The sequence below is a fragment of the Harpia harpyja genome, chromosome 6 (genome assembly GCF_026419915.1).
Source record: "Harpia harpyja isolate bHarHar1 chromosome 6, bHarHar1 primary haplotype, whole genome shotgun sequence".
Classification (NCBI taxonomy): domain Eukaryota; kingdom Metazoa; phylum Chordata; class Aves; order Accipitriformes; family Accipitridae; genus Harpia; species Harpia harpyja.
In genome coordinates this window covers 18,071,958-18,098,678 of record NC_068945.1, presented here as the reverse complement: position 1 = coordinate 18,098,678, position 26,721 = coordinate 18,071,958, and the positions used below count along the sequence as shown (strand labels likewise).

Below are 26,721 nucleotides of genomic sequence, written 5' to 3'. Positions count from 1 at the left end.
CCACTGACCACAGCTCTTATCTTGGCAACAAACCTTTTCCTTGCTCTTTCATACTCAAACTGTAACTCTCATCTGAGACTTTATCTTACCATGGTCAGAGCTGAAGCTATTGCTGCAGAACTGACGTTGTGCCAGTCGTCACGAGTGCAGGGCTGGGATGTCAGATGGAGCCAGCAAGGTTGAGTGGCATTGACCTGGTTTCCAGGAAGATCTGTCTGTCTGGCCAGTGGGAAGGTTAGGCTGAGGTGCAAGGAAGAGGGAGGCTGAAGAGGTAAGTTTAAAGCCTGTTATTTCCACAGGGTGGAAATAAGAAGTGATGTTAGCTGAGTCAATTGCTTGAGGGTGGATTTGGAGGTGATACAACTTTCTGGCCCCGGTGTTAGGGGTGGCATGAGGTTAGGGTCTAGGACATCAAGGCTTGAGGATATTCAACATCCAAGTAGGTGCTCATGTGTGTGGTTGCTTGCCCAACTGGTAGATGTCCAGTTACATGGGAGAGTTTGTGGTTATGGCCTAGCCTCAGAGAAGCTGCTAAGCGCTGTGTGTTCCTGAAGTGTGGACATCTACAGCAGCAGCAGCATGTGAAGAATTGGTGTGAGAAGCTTTTAAAGAGGTTTTGAAGGCAGTAATTAGGTCACAGCACTGAATTTAAAGCCAGGATGTTATTTGCAGTTTGGGTTTTGGGAGGAAGGGAGTAGGAGAGCTAAGTTTGGAGTCAAGACCAGAAGGGAGAAGGCCTGTGAAACTAAAAGAAAGGCCAGTGTTGGGTGGTAATCTTGAGGTGGTTACTAACGCCTTAACTATGGCTGAAGCAAGGGATAGTGCTCAGGCAGTGGGCAAATTGTTTTGTAACTCTGAAGATCATGCAGGGCACAAATGGGGGTTTCTGTCTGCAAGCAGTCGTCTTTATTTGCACTGAGCTGGAAATGTGGTTATTGTGCTTGTCTCACCAGGGTAAACGTTAACTGTTTTCAACAGAGTTGAAAGTTATTGTAAGACTTGGCCAATTCTGTGGGGCTAGGAGGAAGACTGATGACAAGTGGAATAAAAAAAACAGTAGTTTGGAAATGTGTGGCAGTCTTTGTGAAATGCATAAAGTTAGATCTGGAGTTGGGGTCTTGGCTGACATAGGATGAACCCAAAGGAGTATTGTTAACTCTTGTGTGGTTTCTGTGTCAGTTGGTGAGCTGTACAGGTGCGGTTTGTCCTGAGGCTGACAAGGGTTATTGGAGTGTGGCTAAGATTAGGAGTAGGTGTAAGTTATGGGGTTGAAAAAGTATTGAGTAATGAAGTCAGCTTGTTGTCAGCCCTTATGATGCTTGTAGTGTAAATTAGATGACTGAGGGTGTGAGATAGGTCTATGCATCCATGATTGTATGGAGGAGGGGAACATATAGAAATTAAGGTGTACCGAATGAATCGAAGAGGAGACAGGTTCAAAGCAAGCCAAGGAGGTGGCTTGCAACAGGTAGTTGGACTGGGGAGTTTCTTCCTGCAGGATGCTGTGGGTGTGCTGAAAGTTTATGCAGGCTCAAAGAGAGATTTGCCAAGTTAAAAAAAGAAATCCAGGCTACTAAATATGCAGAAACCACATCCAATTGGGGACATCATGCTAGCTAGAAACTGGAAAAAAATATGTTCTTATATGCTTTGTTTGGCATTAATTTTTGGTCGCTGCTGGAGAGAGGATCCTGGTCTGGACAGACCTTTGGTGTGGCCCAGTTTGGCCTTAGAACATGACTGTATGTTCTGTGTAACCTGTCTCTAATCTTGGACAACACATGTATAAATTAAAGTAGACAGATAATGATTTATTTAACCATTGGAAGACAAAATATGCTTAAATAGTGACAGTTTTTCAGTCTTTAAAAAAAAAAGGATTGGTTCAGTATATTCACTAAATTACTGTCTTTAAAATTACAAGTGAATGGGGATGCAAATAAATGCTTTGGAAGTCTAAATATGAATGCTTCAGTCCCTGCAAGGTACTGGATTTTTCTAATATTCCCAAATATCTTAAAACTTACAGTGACATAAATGAAAGCATTTGCATGTCTTTCAGTGTGTTGCTTGGCAAGGGTGATCTGAGAAGATGAAATCTGTCCATCATACCCTTTCTCAGCGGAGGCATAAATTAAGGTGTTGGGAATCCTGCTATTCGTAAGCCCTGCCATTACGGCCTGTCCCTACAGGCTGTTGTACGCTGCAGAAAGGACGTACCTTCTCCAGTGACCTACCTTAAAGAACACAGATTTCCAGTCATTGTGACTTGCCATCCCCAAATCTGCTGTGGGTAAGCTGTTGCAACAGAAGAAACCAATCCCAAATCTCTGTTAAAACATTCTTGCTTGTATTAGATGAAAGTTGAGGAAGAATGCAATTAGAAAGGTTTTGAGAGCTGCCCAGCTTTAGGTAAACAGTGTACTGAAGTGCAGTTCAGGTGTTAGCAGGGCGTTGAGTGGTGGGCTGTCATGCTTCAGACGTTTTGCACAATGTTTCTTTTTTCTGCCATTCTTGAGGGGAAAGAGGTAGGAGGCCTCTGGTTAAACAGGTTGTATTACTAACACCGTGGTAAGACAAGGGGAAAGTCCATTGTACAGCATGTCTCAAGGTGTGTGAAACAGATTAAATCCTACCAGTGATTTCAAACTAAGAAAGTGTGGTGGTTTTTTTAAACTGTATATTTGGGAGTCAAATTATATTAATTTCTGCTGGCATTTGCCTTGTGACCTCCCTTGGCTGATCACTCTGGGCATGAAGCAGGCTTATTTGTGGTGTTGCATTAAATAGTTAATGCATTTCAACTAAGACTGCCTTGAGATAACATTGTCCTGTGGTTGAACTGCTCTCTCTGTGAGCTGGCTTTCTGTATTTCTTTGCTGTTTATATCAGTTAAATGAGAATTCAGTGCCGCAGGAAGCTGGAGAAATGCTTATACATAAAAACTGGCACATACTCCTTTTCGTAGAGATTTGTGACTGTTTTCTGAGCAATGCATTTAATCATTCCAGTTGTAACTTCAAAGGGAATGAACTACCGAGAGGCACGCAGCAGACCTGTGCTGGAGAAGTGGGTCCCTGTGCCAGCCAGTTCTGCCAAGGCAATGGAAGTCAAGTGCAGCAAGTACTCTGGTATGGGATTTTCACTGATCTTAGGCTAGGAACCGGTGCTAAAATAGACCCCTGTGACATACCAGTTCTTAAGTAGCCAGGCTTGCACATGCTTCCCAAGTGGAAATGTTCTGCCTGTTTTGTCAGTGCTTTCGATCGTGTGCCCAAAGGTGCTTAACTTCAGCGCTACATGTAGTCTCTGCAGGCACCCAGCATTCAGGGCTCACTTCTAGAGACAAAAGGGAGAACAACAGTGTTGGTAAGAATTGCTGTCATGCCCACCTAGGGGCCAGACGGTCTACACATAAAGTGTAAAATGTATTCTTTTATTCCAAGGGGGCTGGGGGTCAGGGGGAAGCCTATCTGGAAGACAGTGCTACAAAGCAAGAGCCGTCCTAGCAGGTGCCCAGAGCCATGTGAAAGATTTCAGCATCTCCCTCAGTTAAGTTTTCTTGGTTTAATGAACAAACCCAGGTAGATTGTGCTGCTCTGGTAATCGGCTAGATAGGCATTTTTAATGGGTCATGGTGCTTGCTGCAGGCGCTGGTTAGGCAACAAGCCTTCCCTGCCAAAAGCCCACATATGGAGTGGACAGGGTGCAGCCAAAGCAGAGGCCATTGACTCCTATAGGCAAGGCATTTTGCTTTTCAAAATACTTCCACACAGGAGGGCTAGACTGTGGCCAGTCTCTGAGGCAAAGCAGTGTGCCCAGGACATGCCTTTGGCTCCTGCCAGCGTGGGGTGGGTAATACTCTGGGGTACAATGGACCGTTTCCAGAAATGTTATCACAGCGGGTTTATGTGGTCTGGTTTTTAATTTCCTGAGGATCAGCCACCAGTATCTCAGCAGCTGTCCAGAGGACCCTCCATCCCCTGCCGCCTCCGTGAGCTTCTTCTGAAGCAGTTGCCCGCTGGTGGCTGGGGCGTTTTGGCTGCGTTACTTCTGGAGCGTGCTGCTGTCAGTGGCGAGCTGAGGATCATGTCTGATCACGAGGCACGTTCTTGCCCACAGCACATGGGGGTTTGCGGAGGGAAAACAGTACGAGATCAATCCCAGGTTTTCCAGCATTGAGACTCTGACAGCGGGCTCGGGTTTCACTGGAAATTCACAGGCTCTTTGAAAGTCTTTACTCTTCAAGAATTTGATATTTTTCAGATTCTTAGCCACAGAGTTGAAACAGCTGAGAGAGTGCTGTTCACCAGATCAAAGTTCTTCAGGCTGTGAAGCTACAGAGGACAACATAGTCTGCCTTTCCCCCTGTGCCCCTGGTGCACACAAACCCACCTTCCAGAGGAGTTACCTTGCTATTCATCAAGCTGCAGCTGTCTGTTTATCTGTATCTTTGTCTTTCCTACTCCTGTCCTCTGCTGACTGGCAGCTCTTTTCCCCTAGATGCAAAAGTTTTGATGAAAGGGAATACGCAGGCACTTTTTCCAGTTATTTTCTGTCTAGCTGATACTCGAGTTTGGATATTAAATTGGAATTAGTCTGTCTGTTGCTTGTTTGTGTAGTCTTACTCCACAATAGCTGAATGTGCTGGATAGACAGCGTGATTTTTCTTCTAAGGCTACGAAAAGAAAATCTTTAGGCTGACAATATACAGAGCAGGAAAATAAACTCATGTGGGAAGGTATGACTGGACTGGCCGTTCCCTAGGGGAAGCACAAATATATACAATTTTACGACAATATCCTTAAATACCACCACCTGGTTATAATTGCAGCCACATGTGTCCTAGGAGGACATTATTGTGAGGCGGCTCATCAAACACACTTGGTTTTAGGGCTTTGTAGAGGATGAAGAGAGCCTTGAGCTGAAATCAGTTCAGCTGTTAATGCAAGTGAGCTCTTTTCCCTAATAAAAGAGCTCTTCTCACCCCTACAGTGAACTGAAACCTTCCAGAGTTCTTGGCAGTGTGGAGGTCTTCTTTTCAGAAGAGCATTAACGAGGTCTGTGACTTCTGTAAAGGGCAATGACTATCTTTCTGCTTCTGTTTCAGATGCCTCCCTTCTTTGTACACCCCCTTCTTTTCCCAAATACCAGTTAAGTGCACTGTTACCACCTGTCTTCTAGATAGGTCCATTTTTTTCCCAACCAGGGGCATATTTTGCTTTTGCCTTGCTAAAATCCCCAGTGCAGGAAAGTCTTCCACTTGCAGGTGGATACCCTGCTGGGTCTTTGGGGGTAAGGTTGTTTGTCAGGAATGGGATGAGTTGTCCCAGAACTGGGTAGGTGGTAGGTTGCACCACTGTATGCACTTAGAAAGAATAGGGTCACTGGTCCCCGCCTTTCCATGCAGCTTTGGTCGGGCACAGTCTGAGTCTTCTGATTACTCGTGTAGCACAGTTTTAGGAAGAAATCTATAATCTCAGTCCCTGGGAGCTGGGGAAAAAAGCTTAAAATGCTCCAAATCAGAAAGCAAATGAAACTCCTCATAAATATCTATGAATCTTGTGGGTTTTTTAGCTAGTCTCACAATCCTCATGTGCTCTGACAGCCTGGGTTTGGTAGAGCTGAGACTAGGGTTTTTCCAAGCTCGTTAGTCTCTATTACAGCACAGGGTAACAGACAATCCCTCAAGTATATTTCTGTCGTATTGTTTATGGCTTTAAGTAGTACCCTTTACTTTTATTCTTGCAGCAGAAGCAATCAGTTCAGATAGTTGTTTTCTGCAACAGGTTCTAGGTATGAGTCATCCTGTATTTATCTCAAACAAAGCATGCAACAGTACATTTAAACTAAAAAATTTAAAACTAAACGAACTGGATTGCCATGACAACACCTGCTACCTACAGGAGGGTCTGTGTTTTTCTGAACCTGCCAGAGATGCTGAGAAGTGAAAAGAAACACTTGATACCTGCTGAAATTTGGATTTCCATGTTCAATTTGGAAAAAAAAAAAAAAAAGAAAAAGACTCTACTGTAATGCAAATGCTGTCACCCAGCCCAGGGGAAAACTGATTGCCAATTAAGAGGCAGATTCTTCCAATCACCTCACCAGTAATACTCTGTCTTGCCTGGGATTAACTGATAGAGCGTGAGAAGTTACAGGCAGGGATTTTTCTCCCTTGGAATTCCAGCAGGCATGAACAGCAATATAGAGAAGATCATTAATTTAAAATGTAATTCACTGAGTCAACTAATTAAAAGAAAATACTTTTGTTGCCATTTGCAGGTAGGCCACTGAAATGTAATTAGCTCCTGGAATGATTCCATAAATCTTCAAGTCTTTTCAAAATCTGCAAATTATTTCCTTGCATTGGGTGAGAGGGTTCTTCCAAAGTTTCTCCCGCATTTAGCTTTCTCCCTGGTTAGCCTTGTGATATGAGAGCCACATGGATGTAATGGAATATCATGTACTTTTGAGAGCCGTAAGTAAAAAGCAGCACTGAATTGTCAGTAACTATTATTAGCATCCTGTTATTTTTCTGTTCCTAGTACCTAGAATAGTGACAGTTTGTAGTGCTTTATTTTATACAGCCATCCATCCCATTCAAGGAGAGTTTACCAATGCTGAAAGCGTATCCAAACTTTTGCTTGGATCAGAGCTCACTCAAGGCTTTCTTGCAGCTTACAAACACCTCCTAAAATCAGGCAGCACCCTCCTGCATCTTGCTTCTGTGCCTGCTGATGGCACATGCATGTTCAGTGAGGGTGTTCAGGCTTGATGACTAGAGATGTGGCCAAGGGTTCTCCAGTAGGGTGTCTGGAGAGGCGAACCAGTTGACCGTACAGAGATGGCAATGACTGTCACAAGCTTTAAAATAGTTTACCACTCTTGGCAGAGCGTATTTAAGACATTATTGCTGTAATGTAACGTTACGATTGTCCATCTCCTCTGGGACTTGCCTCTGGCAGCAAGTTGTGCACATGGCTCCCAAGGAAGACCAAAACCCCACAAGCACATGGAAAGAGAGACTTGTTTACAAACCTCTCCTGATCACTGCGTGTCTCGGAACGTGTCTTCTCATCTTCGACAGCAGTTTGTCCTAATCTTCCAGCAGAAATGTGTTAACGCACACTAATCTGGCTACCCTGAATTCCTCTTAAAATTTGTTAAACTGGCTCAATTTGTTATGGAAGCAAACTGTGTTTATCTAATCTGTGCTGCATAATGATTTATCAGCTCCTGCCTTATCAGTGAAGATGCAGAAGAGCAACTAGTCCATCTTTAACTGCAGTGGTGCAGTTTGCAAAGATCCCAAATGTCATCTCGTTCCTTCCTACCCAGCAGCCCAGTCTGAGTAAGTAGAGGAGGGTTTCTGGTGTGCGTTGTGGTTTGCCTACAAACTTCCATGAATATTGTGATGCTTGTTGAAAATATTAATATGCCAGGGCATAAAAGGACACTCCCTCCAAAAACTGGACTCTCCTAAGGCATCAAGTGCAAAACTAACTCAACACTTCTGAAAATCCTGTCTAATATAAACACTTGTAACAATGTCGATGCCATGAAATTATTCAGATTGACATAAATGGACATGCTTTTTCTTTTAAAAGTAAAGCTAGAAATGGATCTCAGTTTGGCTTTTAAGTTGCCGTAAATAAATGCTGGCAACCTTTTCTGAGCTGAGATTGTATTGAGGCTGATACAGAAGTCTGTTTTGTATTGTGGCTGAGCAGAGGTGGGGCCAGGCCACACATAACATCACGAGCGAGCGCATTGGCGTAATAAGCTCCACCAGATTTTGCATTGCTGTGTTTCTCTGTAATGTGGGAGATTACCAGAAAAGATTGCCCTGGTGACTAGAAAAGACGTATTTGTTTCTTTAGAAATACTGAACAATCAAAGTTGTAAGAAGAGTTTGAGTAAAATTAGATTATGTTTCTGAGGGATGCTTTCTTAAATAGAAACTGGCTTTTTAATCACTGCCTCTGTTAAAAGAGAAGATGGATTTTCTCTCACTTTTCCCCTTGTTTACTACCTCAGGGTGGGGAAGGGGAAGAAAATGGGGGGATTGAAGAGAAATGTACCAAATGGCTGAAAACCTTCAAAATGTGGGAATATTCCATTTTCCATCAGAATTGGGAGCTTAGAAAGATTTGCGGGGAAATGAGAATGTGCCTTTTCCACTGTTTACAGTGAAACATTATTCCAGCTCTGTAAGCCTCCCCGGTTTTGAGTTGCTGTGTTGCTGGAGACGTTTGTTTTTTGGATGAGAAGAGAAACTGATATCCTAACTGTTTGTGGTTATTTAAAAATGTTTTTACAAAAATCTAGGCTTGTTTCATCCCTGTGTCTTGGCCCAACCCTGTCTGGGACCTTCCATCCTGCCTGCCTGGAGTCACATTTAGCTTCAGTGACTTACCCCTTCTGCCACAAATATTATATAATGTTGTAAGTGCTGTTCTAAGGGGCTGCGTTTTGACCCCAAAGAGGCATGTTTGTAAGTGGTGAGTGAAACAATCCTCTGTCTACATGGCTTGACATCTCTTGGGCATCCTTTGTTATCATTTTAATAAACCTGCTAAGGTACCATGGCAACTGGGTGTGATAACAGCAGCCAAAGCAGGCTCAGATGGAAGAAACCGTATGCAGGATATAATATAATTTCACTTCTGTTTGAGTATTTGCCATCTTTGGTGCTGTGTACAATGTGGATTTTTCTATTTGCAAACCAAGGAAGGGTTTGTCTGTTCTAAGGATGTTGCAGTTTTGCTTCGTTGACTTCATGATTGCTGGAATAATCTCTAGCTTCTTGCATACAAAAGTACTTGAACTTTTGTAAATGTGATTTGAGGGGGATGCACTTTTGTACAAGTAGGTGCCAAGCAGCAAAAGCCTGGGGAGGAGAGGGGATGTTGTTTTGATTTTATTTTTTTCTTGTTTTCTTTTTATTTTTTTCTTGTTTTCTTTTTCTTTTTTTCTTGTTTTCTTTAGCCCAGTTGCACACATGCTGTTCTTGTTCCGTCTTCTGAGGGCATCATGTTCCCCATTTCCATTCCCCATTAATTTCCTCTCTGTTGAGAATACCAGTTAATGAAGATTACAACCATTTGAAAGGCTCCCTACTTCTCCATCACTTCTGTGGCACATCTCATGCAAGCTGTCCCCAGCCCTAATAAGCTGTGATGGGTTCAGCCAAGAATCACCCTGTGCCTCCTTTCCTCTGTATTTTCTCTCTGTGCTGAGGTGCAAAGAGAAAAGACAGAGAGGTCTGACTTTAATTGCTCAATGTTGCACACATAGGAGAAATCCTAAATTGTAAGTTAAACCCAGCTAGAGGAATATTTTGTATTGCAGGGGTGATGCAGTGAACTGTGTAACCGTTCAGTATATGTATGTACCTGCTTAGTTATTATTCATTTATTGTTGAAGCTGGTAGAAAGTCACTTCAGAAATCTAACATTCAAATGGGAGATGAAGATCTGTTAGTTTTCCAAAGGCTGATGCATAGAAACCAGGTAAATATTATTGATCTTATGTTATTCTTTAAATGACCTGTTGAAGTGCGCCTCACCTATGCTAGCATCTCTTCATTGACAGAGAGGTATGGTACTGCCTGTGTGTACAGAGATTTGGTTATTTTTTTCCTCCTCTCATGTAGTATGTGGTAACTGCCAAAGCAAAAAGTTTCGTGTGTTGGCAGTCATTCCATGTATCACATTACCTGTTTTCTTTTGCAGGTTTCTAACTTATTCCTATCTTCTGGCCTTCAATGTGTGGCTTCTGCTGGCACCAATCACCCTGTGCTATGACTGGCAGGTCGGCAGCATCCCTTTGATCGAGTCTGTCTGGGATGCGAGGAACTTAGCCACAGTGTTCCTGGTGCTGGTGATGACATTGCTCAGCCTACACTGCATAGCCGCATTCAAGGTAACACCAAAAGACACGCAATACAACGTTTTGTTTAAAATCTTTGTTTCCTAACCTTCAGATGAAATGGGCAGTAAGTGCAAGTTTTTCTCTCAAATGCATTGGATTGAAGTGAAAAAAACATACCGCTACATAACTAATGCAGGCAAGCTTAACAGATGAAAATGTCCCTCTAGTTGAATGTCTCAGTCTCTGATTGGTCTGATTTGAGGGCAAAACCTGGCCTGGAGTCCTGCATTCAATTACTGTTAATGATCCAAACCCCACTGAAGTTGTTAAGCATCTCTGCCTCTCTCATAGTCATTAGGTTTTTTGTCACTTGCTTCAAACAGGACTGGGAACTGTCATCTGCAGAGCCATTTGAAAATGAAATAATTTTTTGTATTCTTACCTTTGCTGTGCTTCTAAAACCTAAATGTTGGATACATCTTGATGAGAAGATTTCCCATTAGTCAAGTAATGGAATGTGGGAAATCTGAAATGATCTGGAAATTGTTATTTAGCATAAATAGTATAGTTGGTAAGCCATGCTTCACAATTCAGCGTTTCAGATCAACCATTAATCATATTGCAGAAATGACAGTGAGGTTGTACTAGACTTGTCAGAGATCAGATATGCGCTTACATGGAAAGGGTTTTTTTGTGGATCATAGGGAGTTAAAAGCTATTCCTCCTTCAGTTGTGTTGTGCAAGCTTCTTTAGGAAGGGTGTTGGTAATCATTTTTGAAATAGTACAAAAGTTTCTGTTCCTTAAACATAGGTATCACTGAAAAGCATAGTAGGGGAGTGACAGGTTTTTAATACCTATGTTATGCTAAAACGTACAGGTCATGTACATGCTTCAGTCTACCCTGGCAGTCTTCCCTGTGCTCCTGATAAGAGACAGAAGATGAAGCAGACTGCAGAGTCATTAATTTAGATTATACATTGACAGATGCCGTATGGGAAATAGGGGAAAATACCCTATTAGGTATTCACTAGTTCTACCTGCAGGTTGTACATCATGTTGTATTCCTCCTGCTTTCATTACTCGCTGCTAGAGATATTCAGAAGTGTTTGTATTAGACCTAATCCTGTTCCCAGGGAAGTTAATGATAAAATTCTCGTTAACCCAGTACTGAACACTTCTGAAACATCTTATCCCATGTTCTTTGAAGTTTCAGTTGCTTTTTATTTCTTTTCCTGTTGTCGGAATTGGTACTGTGTGTAAGATTAATGTTGTTGGTTTGCTGGGAGAAAAAATCTGTCAGGATTATCCAAAGACATTTTGTGTTATTTTATTTTGGGTGAAACGATAATCCAGAAGGATTCCTTTGGGTAACTGGATTGTTTGTCTTCTGTCAAACTGCAAAACAAAATATTTCAAAGCACTTTGTGCATTAAATGTCTAGATTTTATCATATTTTTATTCCTTCTGTTTTTTTTTTTTTTTTCTTAAAGGCAAAACAATTCAGTCTGGATTTATGAATACAACTGATTGGAAACTGCAGCTTCTAATTTTTTTGTGAGAATAAGTTCACTGCTTTGCTCTTAACCACTGTTAGTGTTGTGTTAAGCAACATGATTTTCACTCTCCAGGCATTTACTTACTGGAAGCTTTGAAATGTGTCTTGTAGATTCCTTTGTGTTTATCCTTGAAAACCCCAAACATGGAATAAAATAGGTCTGAAGTGATCTGCTGTTGTGTCTAACCCAAGTAAAACCAGAACCATCACCTATTCTTGACAAAGTGCTCTAACCAGTCTCTGCTCGCAGCCTCCCAGCAAACCCACTGGGAGCATGGAACTGGTAATGGTTCCTGGGGTCAACTTGGACATGCTTCCCCCAGCCCTAGGTATAATTAGAGGTAGCTGAAATATTCTGCATTTTGGGAAATTCTAAGTTTCTGAAGCTATTTTCTATTTTATTTTTAACGACTCTCATAACCCAATTGTGATACTGGCATTAACTGCTATGAAGATGATTGTGTTGTGCCAAGTAGTATGAATTATTGAGGAAAGCAAACAGTAGGAAGAGGCACATTTCCTGGAAATAAATTATCCCATTTGGCTTCGGACACTCTCAGGAATGTCTTCTACAGCGAGGAGGGGGAAGTTCAGGACACGTGAACTGCAGGCACAATTCATTTTATTAGGCTCTTAAGAAAGCTTCTTTCCAAATGCAACAGCAGTGGCCTTTTGTACGACATTGCTCCCCCTAAGAAGGACCATCCTTCAGTCAAGCCCCAGACAGGCTATTTCTCAGTGTTTTGCAGCTTGTAGGCAGCATGAGACGCATCGGTTATTTTTCACATTTCATAAAGCGTAAGATGTTCTGCTTTCTTTTTGAAGCAAACACACAAAACTGTCTTAGCAGCCATTTTTCTCTCCTTTTTTCATTGCAAAGTCTAACCTGGAAGCAATAGCTTGCAATTTTCTGAGGAATGGTTTTAGAATGAACAGACGTGCAGTTTGTGTGCCTTTTGTTTGAGTGTGTAGGTGTGCAGGGGTCAGAGAGGACAAAACCTCATATTCATTCTCATTGGCACTAACACTTTCCTTTCTGTGGCATGGAGAATGGAAATGATAGAAATTATTTTGGCAGAAGTGAAGACATTTGTGCAGTGAACATTGAACTGATTTTCAGTGGCAAAAGGCGATGTGCATGCATCCACAAAACAAGCTCATGGGAGACTCACAGAATATATTACATGGACTGTAATTAGCGAATGCACGTATTGGATTTCTGCCTTTGTTGCCATTGAATTTTAAACAGGGCTAATTTGTTGTTGACGTTTGTGATTAGGGTAATAACCCTGTTGGCATGTATGTGTAGCGCTGATAAAGGACATCTAAGGCATGAAGCTTTCTTGTTCCATTTCATTTTGTGAACATTGTTATACCTCAGAAGGGGAAGAAACAGTGCTTTGCTTCGAAGAAGTCTGTTACTAGATGGGGTTTTTTATGCTGAAAACTGAGATGCAGTTTTATGAAAACTGCATGAAAATTTTGAGATGAAAATTTTATGCAGAAACAGAGAAGGCAGGTCTCCAGTTCATTATTGTTTGGAGAGAGAAGCCTTCCTCATGCACTTTTGCTGTTGTCCTCCTTACATAATGAGGAAGTTGCTTGAAAAATTGTTTTATTAATTCCTTGTATATAATTTTCATTTCCTGGGTCATTTCGTGTGCATAGTGCTAATCGCTGTTGCTTATCAGCCAAGAGCAGCTCCCCAAGAAGGATTTGTTGCTCTGCACAGAGTTTAGCTGCACAGCCATGCTTGTCTCTCGCTGCAGCCATCTCTATCACAAGTGACAACTAACGTCCATCTTCAGGAGGCCTGATGGGAGTAAAGAAAAGGCCTGCTCCTTGGCACATCTCCCACTGTGGGAGCAAAGGACCTTGCTGTCATCTCTGGCCAAGATTTTTTCATAGTGACTAATGTGGCAAAGTTGCAGTCCATCGTTGAGTCCAAGCAGCTCTTTGAAACCTTTTGAAACTTGATTTTTCACCACACAGATGCCCAGCATGCTCTGCAAATTGGCGTCTCTTGAGCCGTTCTAGCCAAGGCACCAGGAATCACTGGTGGGTCTCGAAATCCTCAGGTTCCGCTCAGCTCTTTGCGGTGAACTTCCTCACCCAGTCTGGTTGGGCTTTGAGTAGTATGCTGGGGATGTGGCAAAGGCTGGGGATGCTATTGCAAATGCTGCTTAATTAGCAGTGCGATTAAAATGCAGCTTGTCCTGTAGTTGTAGCTGTGAAGGTATGTACAGAGCACATATGGGTCAGATTTCACTTTCTGTGTGGTACCTGATGTATGGAAGGCTGATAGTGGGAAAACTCGTGTGTGTGCAATGGGGTAATTCAGAGCAAGGTGGCCTGGAAAACTAATTTGAAACAGTAGCTTTTGTACCTGACCAGTCTGGGGAATTTATTGGTCCTCATCCTGCTTGGCCCTTGTCTTGCATTTATACTCATGACCAATGCTATGGAGGTACCTTACGGTGGTTCACAGCACCTTCTACTTGTTCAGCAGGAGCATGTAATGATGTGCAACAGTTTGCTCATGTCTGAGGACGCAGTCCTACTTATGTTTCACATCAATTGAAAAAAACCCCATCTCTAGGATATCTTTTCAAAGAACATGCTTTGCTGCTGTGTGCGATATGGCTACATATGGTACGGGAAATTGTGATGATTTTCAGGTTATATTCATTACATGCAACTGAGATATATATTGTTATACTGTTCTTTCATATGCTACAGTTGGTTGTTTTTTACTTCAGGTCTAATTTTAAGGTACTGCTGCCCCTACATTTCTCTGCATACTGCTTCTTAGCCAAGACAAGGCATTTTATACCAAATTATTATGACTTTAATTCGTGCTGTAATTGGCATCATATTGCCATTTATGCGGTGGTTTATATGTATGAATATCATCTAAGCATATTCCTCAGTCACTTGCAGACTAAATTTTTAGCTGACAATGTTTAATACCATCAAGGAGAGGAACGCATTTGTGTCTTCTCTTTGTATGCCTGTTTCTGTTGGTTTTGCTAGCACTCGTTATGTGTATTCTGTCATGCTATTTACCTTACCCTGCACTCCTGAGACCTTTGCCTCGTTTCCCAGGTTTGGCATTTCATTAATAAATCACAGCTTATGGACCCTTCTGGGGAACAATTGGCTTTTATAATATTCTACAGTAGTATCAGCACAGTTAGAAAGTATGCCTAGCAAAATTCATATGCCACAACACTTCCAGAACAATACCTGCTTCAAAGGCACGGCAAGGTGAATAAGGCTATTTATCTGACGAGCTGGAAACCACAGTCATTTTCATAAAAGGTCCATTTAAAGTAAATCCTGCTTTCATTTTCCTGAGGGCCCACTTGAATTCCTTCCACATAGAGAGAAGGTCAGGACTGATGTTCTTAATCCTTAGCAGCGAGGTTTTTCTATGCTGCTTCTGTTGTTAATGTTTGCTGCGGGGAGAGAGTAATAAGCCAGAAAGACTCTGTTTAGTGAAAACTGAAGGAAGGGGGGATCCCCTTGCGGGCGCCCTGCATGCCTCACCGGCTGCGTTTCTGCTCTGTCGATGCTGCAAGCGGATCAGCTGCGGGTCCCTGGTGGGGTTGGAAGAAACACGAAAGCCTTCCCAGGGTGCTTGCTGTGCCAGCCGATGGACTCGAATGAAAGAAGAAACCTTCCTCAGTCTGTATGCAATTGCCATTCTGAATTAAAGCAGCAAACAACAAAATAGCTTTTGCATCAGATTTTTTTTTCTTGGTAGATGTTTGAAATAACACGTTTGGAGTGTGGTACTCTGAGTGAATACAAAACCATAGCTGAAGTAGTTCTGATTTGGCTCGCCATGAAGATACTCAGCAACTCACCAAATGGGCTCTTAACTCCTGCAGGAGTTTGTCACACTAGGTAGGTCATTTTCATAGCGGCAGGTAGTTCTGCCATTTTCAGCGTATTAACACTGAATTACTGTATTTTCAAAGATACTCTTTTTGTTTCTACCATTTTCTTCTGATTTGAGTTAATATTTCAAGGCCCACTCAGAGCTGAAAGGTTTTGGAGTGGCATAATAGTAGAGGTGAGTAGGAGAGGGTAGGTGGAATGAGGACCAAGAAATTTACAGCTGGGGGAGATAATGATGTTCATTGTGGCTACTTGGTCTTAGTTAAACATTAGGGTGCCAAACTATTGTGTGATTTTTGTTAGGATCCTCTTGTTCCGTGTTACCTCTTAAGAGCAAACTCAGCATGAACAGAATTGCTTTTCCAAAGATCATGCTTTTATGTACTGTAAGCACTGTGCATGTGTTTAAATTTTACCTTTTTTTTTTTTCTTTTGGTTTTTTTTCCCCACGTAGTGAAGCAGCCTGCAGTCACAGAATGAAAGAGGGAAAAACAACTACAAGGTCGAAAGCATTATTCTAATTCCTGGAGCAATTTGTTGACTTTCCTATTTCCTGTTGGAATGTTCCACTTCTCTTTCAAAGATGTGTGTGCTCCTGCATCCTGCTCAAATTGGCTTGTCAAGTGGAATTAGAGGTTGCAGAGATTAAGGATTGGGAAAATGAGCTTATATCTTCAGGGAATTTTAGAAACCTGGGTAAGAAAGACCATAAACACACAGCTGAATGGATAGGTAGCTGAGGTCTACAGGGAAAAAGTAAGTAGTAGATATCAAAATTTTACTTTAAGATACTAAAATAAAAAGTGAAATATCAGTAGAATATACTTCTGTGCCCTGCTGTGCATTATGGGATTGGGAAAGGACTACTTCTGCTTTTATTCCATAATTGAAAGCCTGATTTCCAGAGCTGTTGAGCATCCACAGTTCCCATTGATGTAAATAAAGTTTTTAGGCACTTTCAGCATTTCTGAAAAATAGGCTGTTTTACCTAGTGGTACAGACCAGGACTTGCTTCCTTCTGGAAATGGAAGGTGAACGATCTCATTAGGGTAGTCTGAGATATGCGCCAAGGATTTCTCTTCAGATAATCCTGGGGTTTCATTCAGTTTCTGACTGGTGTATGTTTGCCTGTATACCAGTTCCTGAAGAGGTGCTGCTGGTGGTGAACTGAAAAGTAGTTTTTGTTGTTGCCAAATGCTCAAGATAGGATCAACATGTCATGTAGTTAATAAGCAGTCATCAGTGATGGTCAAAATAGCATTGGAAATCTCCATGGCTTTGGACTATCTGTGAAGTAAAAGATTTGCTTAATTCTAGTCAGTAGTAACTGTGGGTGATTTTGTCAGAACTAGATGATCACCAAGGAAAACAGAGTTATTTTAGGAAGACAGTGAGTTGCTAAGCCTGGCATTCAAGCAGCTGGCACTACTGAAGATGCTGGTTGTTTTTTGTTGTGGTGGGGTTTTTTTGGTTTTTTTTTTTTTTATGAGATGAAGGAATAAAACTCCTGATAAATTGTAGTGATTACAGAATTTGTGGTTCTTTTTGTAGGACCAAGCTGATTAAGCCAGGTGTCTGAGCCAGATTTGAAGCTGAGGAGTTACCTTTTCCTTACCAAATGTTTGAGTTTTTCAGACCATCTGTTGACACCTGACATTTGGCACCATTTGCTTGGAAGCGGTGGCACAGGCAGCAGAGTGAAACAGCCACAGCTCCACAGTGCCCTCCTGTTTGGCCATAGAAGACAAAGATGTACGTGTCCCATCCTGATTTCTGCTAGTGACCTAAAGGAGACCATGCTGATGGTACATGGAGCATGGTACAGCTCTGCCATAACTTGTCTGTGCCTGTACCAGCGAAGTGGGACTTGGGAGCACCCAGTGCTTCCTTCTGTGAGCTTTACATCAACAGATTTTTTTCCTGTGAGGGAATGAATCCATAGGGTTGATTCCCAATTAGGTTAAGTTTGCTTTTTATCACCGTATGCATGAATGCAGAGTGAATTTGACATGCTTCTCCACCCTCCCTTGTATCTTTAATACCATGTACGTGGAAAGTGCAGGAGTAGATGTTTGCAGATCCTGACCTCTTGCCAGGTGAGATGCTGCCAGTGGTTTGGTGCAGGCCAGTGAGGAGTCATGTTGCTGAGCTGCTTGTGGCTTCACGAGTGACTGGTACAACAGGAATACATGAATTAAGTTTGTGTGCAGTCTGCACTAAGGGTTTGCACAAATGGATGTTAGGAATAAACTGAAGAAGTATAATCTTCTGTCGGTGGTCTACAGACAGGCATGTAGCTTCTTTGAATCTCTGTGTCTCTTTTGATGGGTAGTGTGCTTACCTGCTAGGCCTGCAAGCATTTGAAAATATGTAATAGTAATCATTGCTTTTATACAGCCATGCACTACCAACTTTCTTGGATACCAGCTTTTCTGCTCTTGCAGTCAGATGTTCCAAGCATAACATCTCACTGGCTGCAATGGACCATCCAGAGCTCACTGGCAGAGGGTGATTTATGCTTTTGGTAGGAAGGAAGTCTTTGCTCCATGGAGCTGTTGGTTCTAAATGGTGGAGAGGTGACACTTGCCTCATTCTCAAAATAAAATGTTAGAGGAAGAAATTAAACCTGTTTGATTGCCACCTTCCCATCAAATGGCCAAGCGTGTATAAACACCTTCGGAAACATTCCAAGTAGAACAGAACAGAATTTGCTTGGACTTGTTTGCCCAGCTGCTGTCTTCCCTGACAGCAACTTTGTCCAGCTGGGAGGAAGGTTGTCCTCACGGCTCCACTTTCCACCACCTCAGCCCTTGGAGGTGCCGGGGGATGTGAACGTAAGTCCTGCCATTGCAGTGTGAGACTTAATGGATCTGGCACTTTAGTGATGCTTTCTCAATGGGAAAACCAGGGAATTCACAGTGGGCTTATGCAAGTCCATAGTTTATGACAGATATGTCAAAGTAATCTGTGTTCCTCCTGCGCTTGCAGTTTGTGGGCTCTGGCTTGTAGAAGATGTGATTTATCAGTAGTCAGCAAATATTTATTTATGGCTTGGGATTCTGTCTTATATGTAATACAGGAAGATCTCTTTCAGTTGAAAACTCAAGACTTTCGTCCTTTTCCCCCAAATTGCCAAGGAAGCAATTTTTTGAGACTTATTGCTGCATTGATGGTTTTTGGCCTTGGAGTGATTTTTTGCTATTTTGTTTGAGAGAGTGTGTCAATTTTTTGCCTTGCCTTTGGGAGAAGAAGTGATGTTCTTTAGTTCTTTGGTAAGTCTATGAAAAGTAGCAGGTTAAAAAAATTCTTCTTTATCGGTTTTTGGTTTTGTTTGTTGGTTTGTTTTGGTTTAGGTATTTTGTTTTTTTTACAATATAATGAAGGCCTAATTGTAATTGGAGGTAGATGTGAATTTGAACCCCCCCACCAAACTATCTGCTATAAGGAATGCTAGTTTGATTTGAAGTCGGCTTGTCTGTAACAAAAGGAATCATTCTAAGGTTAATTCAAAGGTGCTTCCCCTGCCAAGTCCCACCCTAGAGACCTCTGTGACAGATAGGAAGATAAGTTTTATAGTTCCAAAAGAAAGCACTATATCTTTAAGAGGAAAGGAGATGTCTCTCTGTAAAATGAATGAAGTGATCTATAATTTCCTGTCCTGGCTTTTTTATTTTAAGGTGAAATTGCCTACTATTCTTTAAAGCTTTTACTACTGCTCCAGGCACCAGGAAGATGCTGGTTCTGCCACCTTCTTAGCTCAGCTATCTCCTAAGTGGGCTCATATGACCAGAGTAGTTAAGCCAAATAATGATTCCAACATTTCCCCCACCAAAAAGTGTAACAAGCTACAGGTTGTTTTTTTTATTTCCAAAACATGTGGAGGGCATCTCCTATGCCTTGTGTTGGATGGGAGATCTTGCTGCCCTCTGTTCCCGCAGCTCTACAGTACCAGTCCCTGACATTCTTGCACCATTCTGTCCTGCTTGCCTACTCATTTACAAATCTATCAGCCCCTCCAGGGGAAGGGGGAATAAAAGGTGAATCTGCTAAGTAAATTTTGATAGGGAAAAAGATAAAGGAGAATATGGTGTCTTACAAGACTTGTGCCGTTAGCTTTTAGCTGTCTACGGTTATCACCTGTGGTACACACAATCCTTTCAACACATCGTGGTTGTGTTTCTGTCCTTTTTTCTGTTTTCTCTGAGCTGCCTATGTGATCAGACGTTAGCCCTTGCTGGGAAGGCAGGGACAGATAGCTCTGCTGTGCCTCCAGCCCTCAGAAGGCTGGGATAGAAGAACATGAAGTTCTTGGGTCAGGGCAAAGGCCGGTTTTGCTCAGTATCTAATCAGTCAGTAGAAACTATTTAGGGAAATGAGAAATAAGATCTGGCTGTGAATAGGGTAACTATTTCCTTCAGTATAAATTCCGAACCACAGGCAACCAGTGATTTAGGAATTGCTTGTTCCAGAGGCCGCATCCAGACTGTCTCGTTAATGGCCACAGATGAGTTTCAGATGACCAGCAACCCCACCTGCTCTTCCCGCCCAGGGGCTCTCCCCAGCCTCTTCTCCTGGGCAGGACCCAGCTGCAGGGCCAAGGTGTTAAATACACGAAATGCCTGTACAAATTTTGGAAAAGTTAATGGCTGGGTAGAGGAGAGAAACCCAAAGTGAGCTCTGGAGTGACCGCAGCACGAGCTCTGCAGTTTGACCTGCTGGCTTGCAGGCAGGACCACGCGTAGCACAAAATCAGCCAAAGCCTGGCCTTCAAGGACCAGCTCTTCAGAAAAGCCTCTGCCTGAACCAAATGCTTTAAAAAGGGCTCTGCCGACTGCCAGATGTTTCTTGTTTCAGAAATAAGTAGCACTATGGAGGGCTCTGCTGCTCTGTGAGTGCTGGGCTCCTGTCTCTGAGCCCTGCCCAAGGGACTGAGCTGGCAGCCCTTGATGGCATTAGTCTAGAGCTGTGACTTGTTGTGGAGGGAGAAAGGGTGCACAATACCATTTTCTCCTTCAGCCAAGCTAATTCCCACATTTTCCTCTTTCCCATTTGATGTACAGGTTTTATTTGTCTTTCTCCAGCATTCGGTTTCCTTTGCTTATCTGCAGTGCTGCAGCCTTGAATAACACCATGTCCTTCCTAGAGATGTTAACTAGAGGTTGCTTTCCCAATTATTGATTTAATGAACAACAACTGGAGAAATATTTAATAGCTGGTTCATTTGAAAGCAAGAGCATATCTTAGGAATAGAGAACATTTTATGCATTAGCAGTGCACTGCCTTTGGCCCAACATAGCTTCTTGTGCCTCCGGGTCTTTGTTGTTAAACCCCTGGGATGGAGTGGTGGCAACAAATGGGCACCATAATTAGGCCAGACAAGGTGGGAAGGGAGGAGAGTAACAAATGGCAGGAAGGCAAGGGGGTATATGTCCAGAGCTGGGTGGGAGGCAAGTTGGAGTTGAGCTAGGACTGATAATTTGCATTCAGAGTTGAGAAATCATTTTTAATCCTTTTCTTTTTTTCTATTCAATTTTCTATTGTAATTACAAGCCAAAATGACCATTACCAGGCACCTCTGCTCATCAGCTTTATGGATTGGTGTCAGCTTCAGCTCTGGGAATAATATATTTTAGGTGCTGTTGTGACTGCAAGAAGGCACTAGTAACTGTGAGTCCAAGACACTGAAAAAGTGGATAATAGAAGCATGTAACTGTGGTCCTGTTTAAAGCAGATATTGATAAAGAAATCTGGAGATGTGAATTCTGCTCCCCTCTCTGCCTCGTGTTTCCTCTTTGAGCCAGGGGAAGCCAGTGCACTTTTTTGTGTTCCTGTGGTTCAGCTCCTCTAAAGTGACATCAGAGCCTCCTGACGTGTACCCTTGCATTTGGTACCCATAGAGGATGTTCATTGTCTTTCCCACAGAATAGGATGGATATATTTTAATACTGGAACTTTGGAATTTCGGCCATTGACAAGGCCAGTGGTAATTGGTGTTGCAGTCCGTAGCTGTGCAAAAGCAAGACAGGTTGTACTGCTTGGCCCCACATCATTGATCGGGCTCTGTTCCTCTATTCAAAAATCTTGTTCAACGTTTCTAAATTTAGATCCCTCTAGTAAAGAAAGTCAATTTGCTCTCCAGAGCTGAGAAATTGCCCCCGACAATTAGAAAGTGCTACAACCATTAAGTGATTCTGATTACATCTGTTTCTAAGCGTGACAAAGCTTCTCCCAATGGCTGCAGAAGGGCGCTGCAGCGGCTGATGAGGCAGCAGTATCGTAGGGCAGGAAAGCACAGATGTCCGCCTGGGTGATTTAACAGGCCTGATGCTACGCTTCTGTTAGCCTGACATCATTCTTTGAGATCATCAACAGAAAGCACGAGCTGATTCACCCTCTTGGGGTGGAGCTAAATCTGAAACTCAACTTGCCTGAGGAGGCTTGGGTCTCCCTGTGGCAGGAACAGCGACTGCTGCTGCTGACAACATCCCGAGATGCTTGTGTCGGCCGCGCAGATCACAGTTGCTTTGAATTGCATGTGGCAATTCCATTTCTCCTCAAAGAGCGAGCCAACATTAAAGTGAGCTCAAGTGAAGGGCGTTAACTGAGCTCAAGTGAAAGACATTAATTTTAACATATAGCATGTCTCAAATTTCCAACTCTGTATGAGTATGGAGACCTCGTGCAAAAGTATCATTTCAAGTTTAGATATTGTCTCAAAAGGGATAATATAACTGCATTAATGTGCCATTTGGGGCTAGTTTTCTTTACACAAAATGTGACTGATTGAACAGCTTTTTCTCAGTTATAAACTTTTAGGATTGAACACAGCAGTCTGTGTGTATGTGATATGCGTTTGTGTATTTACATACAGCCACACTGTGGTAGACATGCTAATGTATACAATCACACTGTTCTATACTTGCGTATTACCAATATGGGATATATTTTTAAGTACTACCTATGCCATCTCAAGAGAGCTGCATACAATAGAGCTGACCTTGGGAAAGATACCAAGGGTAATAATACACACTGTGGTTAGTGTTTTCTGGGCGTATCAGAAGCACAAACAGTGCATAAATATGGAAGAACAGTGTCTTGGAATGATTTCTTTTAAATGCAAAACATATCAAACATTAATCTAAGTTGCTTCTTTTATGAATAAGAGTCTCAAAAGGAAAGGGGAAAGTTAGTAGTGAATTAAATTGGAATTTTTTAGTTGATATTTGTTTAATTTTGTGTTATTGCAGAAACTGGAACACAAAGAAGTTTTGGTTGGCTTGTTGTTCCTGGTTTTCCCATTCATCCCAGCCAGCAACCTCTTCTTCAGGGTGGGATTTGTGGTGGCAGAGCGAGTCCTTTACATGCCGAGGTAACTATTGCAATTGAATTCCTTTCTAATGAGACCACCATCCCATTTTCTAAAAGCAGGCATAATCGAAGCGATTCCCTTTTACAATACTTCAAACATTATATTGCTAGTCAGTGTGTTCTCTGCCTTTGAGTTTTGGCGTGATAGCATGAGAGATTTTATAGTTGGTTGAGAGCAGATTGCTTGGCAGGAGCAAAGCTACCCAAAATCATTCCTTTTTTTTTTTTTTTAACACAGATTTTTTGGTGTGCTTGAAACAGCTCAATACAGAGATGAGGTGTTGTTTCTTGAGAATTGTCCTCCCAAGACTCTTTTTCTTGGTAGCATTATCAGCTTAAATTGTCCAATGTGTTTACCTTAAGGACAGCATCTGAAAAGTTAACCTGTGATATTTTTATTGTCGTATTGCTCAGCTTTCCCACCACATTAGGTGGTCAGTAAAAACAAAGGTGACTATTGCTGTCTTAAAAGGCTGCTGGCTTCAGTTGTGGAGTATGCGCATGACCCCCTGCCTGTAAGCTATTGACTGCATACACATCTAAGAGTGGAGGATTTGCAGCTGTTGTAGAGGATGAAGAAAATTCAGCCACTTCTCCATCCCTCAGCCTCTGCCGTGGGATTTCCCTCAGCTTCCAGCCTCTAAATTGTCACTTCAGTCTGGGTTCTTCCGATTGCGTTTACTCAAGGACAACTTTGAGGTGTTACTTCTGACACCTCCACAGTATCCAGACCAGAGGCAGCAGTGGCAGTCAGAGGACATTCATCCAAGATGCACCAGACCATTGCCCATTTCACAGAATCACAGGATGGTTGAGGTTGGAAAGGACCTCTGGATGTCAGCTGGTCCAAACCCCCTGCTCAAGCAGGGCTACCTACAACCAGTTGCCTGGGACCATTTACAGACAGCTTTTGAGTATCCCCAAGGAGGGAGACTCCACAACCTCTCTGGGCAACCTGTGCCAGTGCAGTTTGTTCCAGCCATGAGCATAAATGGTTGTTCTTGGATGCTGCAAGTCAGCCCAATTCTACCCTCGGACGCAGAGGGTCCAGCATCTGTTATCTCTAATGGGAGCTGCCATTGTGGAGCTGTTGGCAAAGCACAAGTCCTCAATTGCACTCTGGATTACTTTGTGATAACTGAAACAATAGTTTTATTCCACAAAATGTTTAAATTCTATTCCTTAGAAAACGTGGATGCAAAAATCCTAAGAAGACGCTTATTGGTGGTCTTTTGCAAAGCTGTATGCATATTCTGATTGTCATTTGTATAAGCACTGTCACAAAAGGGCTGCTCATTGGTGTAAAACTCAGGCTGTGTCTGAGCTGTTGCATTTATTACAAGCTTCTTGCACAGTTAGGCTATATCTCTGTGCTTGGCTGTATACTGACTTGCTTTTTCGGTCAAATCCTGCTGACTTTATTCACATCACTAGCCCTGGTTTTGTTTGCTGAGAGCATACCTGAAAATATAGAAAGTTGTCCCTCGGAGTTATTTTGCCAACGATACCCTCAACTAATGGATCTTGCATCATTTCAAATTAACTTGGAAGTCAGATTGCTTTAAATTCATGTAACAGAAAATGAGGAAACACATGAAAGCACAAAGCTATTAAGGAAACAGTCAGCTGAACACAGGGCTGTGTTGAGTGGTTGCATTTCTGAATCTCAAAAGAACAACTGCAGAAAATACTTCAGCCGTCAGCAGTTCCTTGTCCTCCTCCAGATGAGATTGCTGATATAATGAGAGGAGGGGCAATGAAGAAGAAAAAAGAATATGTTTGCACAGAGAAAATTAATCAGCGTTAACATGTGTGCATATAGTTTGTATAATGCTTTTCATCTCCCTGAGGGCTTTGCAAGTATATGACCTACAAAGTAGGTAATTGATAGTTGCTGCTTTTTTTTAGGCAGGAAGACTGAGGCAGAAGGGTTAAATGATTTCTCTGGAGTAAGTCTGTATCGGAATCCCTGGATCTCATACTTCGCTCAGATCACTCATGTCCTGCTTTGCAATATTTGGTTTTTGCTCTTACTGCAGGCTGGCAGGCAGCTGGCATGAAAAGAGAAGGCAAACCCTGGCAATTTGTAGGAGAGGTGGGCAGTTTCCAGCCAGAGGATCTGGAGAGAGCTGAGCTCTTGGCTCCGAGTTACCAAGAAACAAGCTCTCTTACATCTTCCGGGTACAAAATGACATGAGTGGTGAGGGGGACTTCTGCGAACATTCATGACTGTGGCAGAACAAAAATAACGTGTAGGGGGTTTTGTTGTTTTTTTTCTTTTCCCTTGGGAGCGTGGCAGTTTAATAACAATGGCTTTAGGAAGGGCTCGTGTTCTCAGCCTTTAGCAGTTTTCTTGTGTTACATCTTGAAAGGGGCTTTTCCTATCCTTCACCATTCCTTCTCTAAAACTCAGTTAGCAAGGCAGAGGTGGTCATTCAGCTTTATTTAGACAGAAGTCCTCAATCAGATGGAGAGAACTTGGTGATCTATGGTTTTGGGCTTATGCTGGAAGGTGCTTTTCTACCTCTGTTTCAAGTAATAGCCTTTTATTAATATTTATGGATGTGACAGTTGCGTATGTGTGTCACAGCCTGAAGTCCTAATTCAGTGTTGCTCAGTAGTTACCTGGACAAAATGTCAAGCATTTTCTTTTCAATAAAAGTTAAGTAAGGACCCAAGGATTTATGTAAAAGGTGTTGTAAATAGAAAGGAACAAGGAATAAACCTTTTGCTGGATGTCTAATTATATGGTTGGGCCTTGCCTTCTGGGGACTGTTGGGCATTTGGAATAATTCCTCTTCTGTCTGCAGCCATGCCTTGTGGGAGAGGGATATAAGATACGTCAAAATGGTTGAATGTTTTCTTTAATTGGCTTTAGCAAAACAGAAATATTTGGAGCAAATATATCTTGTATTTAGCTTTCATTTGAGGGTTACACTTATTTGTTTAAATCAGGAATTTTTAATAATAGTATTACTTTAGCCTGAAAAATGTAATAGGAAAACAATTTATTGTCTTTCAACTTTTAATTTTAATTTTGTTGGTTTCTAATGCTTAGGGGGGAAACCTTGTTTTCAGGAGGGCTAGGGGTGTGAAATACGTATCTTGGGAGTGGTGGACAGAATACAACTCTATAGGTCACAGTTTTCCAAAGAGGCATCACAATAAATAGCTGGATCAGTGAAAGACTTAAACCACTGTGGGTTTTTGCCTCTTCAAAATGTGGATCTAATTATGCTTACTGCGTATTTGCTGATGCTGTCAGAACACCACAGACAGCCTAATTGTTTGAAAATCCAGAACGACTATGTGCATCCAGTTATTCTGAGCTGTGAGCAATTTATCTGTACTTAAACAGGAGCACTAGCTCTTCCTTTGTGTTGCCTTTCATCATGCAGAAACTGGAGAGGCAATGCAAACTCTTGGGCCGTCCAGGAGCTGCCTGCCCTACTGACCTACCAGCAGAGCTGGGGTTGCTCTCACCTCATGGGATCGGACCTTTCCTACCAGAGCAATTTCTACGTTTTCCTCATCTTTCATTGCTACCCTGATAGCAGTGGCTCTTGGCTGGGCTGCTGTATTGTAGCTGGTCAACTTAAGCTGTTTTCACAACCTCATATGAACCAATAAATCAACCAAAACATTGCTACATGGCTTATTTCTAATTTGCTGAAAGCAATAGGCAGTCCAGTGGTACCTGCATCATTTTTATGTCAACTCATTCCTGGTGGATATTGCAGTGAGTGGGTTGCAGAGCGCACAGTTACTCTTTCCCAGCACAGTTACTGTCTTTTTTTTTTTTTTTTTTTTTTTCCTTTTACCAGCGCCTCACTATATCAAGAGTTGCTGTTGCAGCCCTAATTGTCAATACTAGAAGATGAGATCACTGCTATATACAAGAAGGCATTTGCTTCAGCATCTATCTCAAAATCTGCAAAAGAGCCAGTATCCAGGAAAAAGTGCGCTTGTATTTTTCAGGAACTTAACACATCATGTTAAAGCTTTCCCTGTGCCATAG

The 26,721-nt window shown here is 42.2% G+C and overlaps 1 protein-coding gene across 1 annotated transcript in view; it reads left to right on the top strand.

The window, feature by feature from the left end:
* TMTC1 (transmembrane O-mannosyltransferase targeting cadherins 1) overlaps positions 1-26,721 on the top strand; it is a 150,054-nt gene that overhangs the window by 61,540 nt on the left and 61,793 nt on the right. The window contains exons 8-9 of the mRNA XM_052789800.1: positions 9,738-9,927; positions 22,583-22,704. Of these exons, the coding sequence (XP_052645760.1) occupies positions 9,738-9,927; positions 22,583-22,704 (312 nt within the window). The remainder of the gene's footprint in view (positions 1-9,737; positions 9,928-22,582; positions 22,705-26,721) is intronic.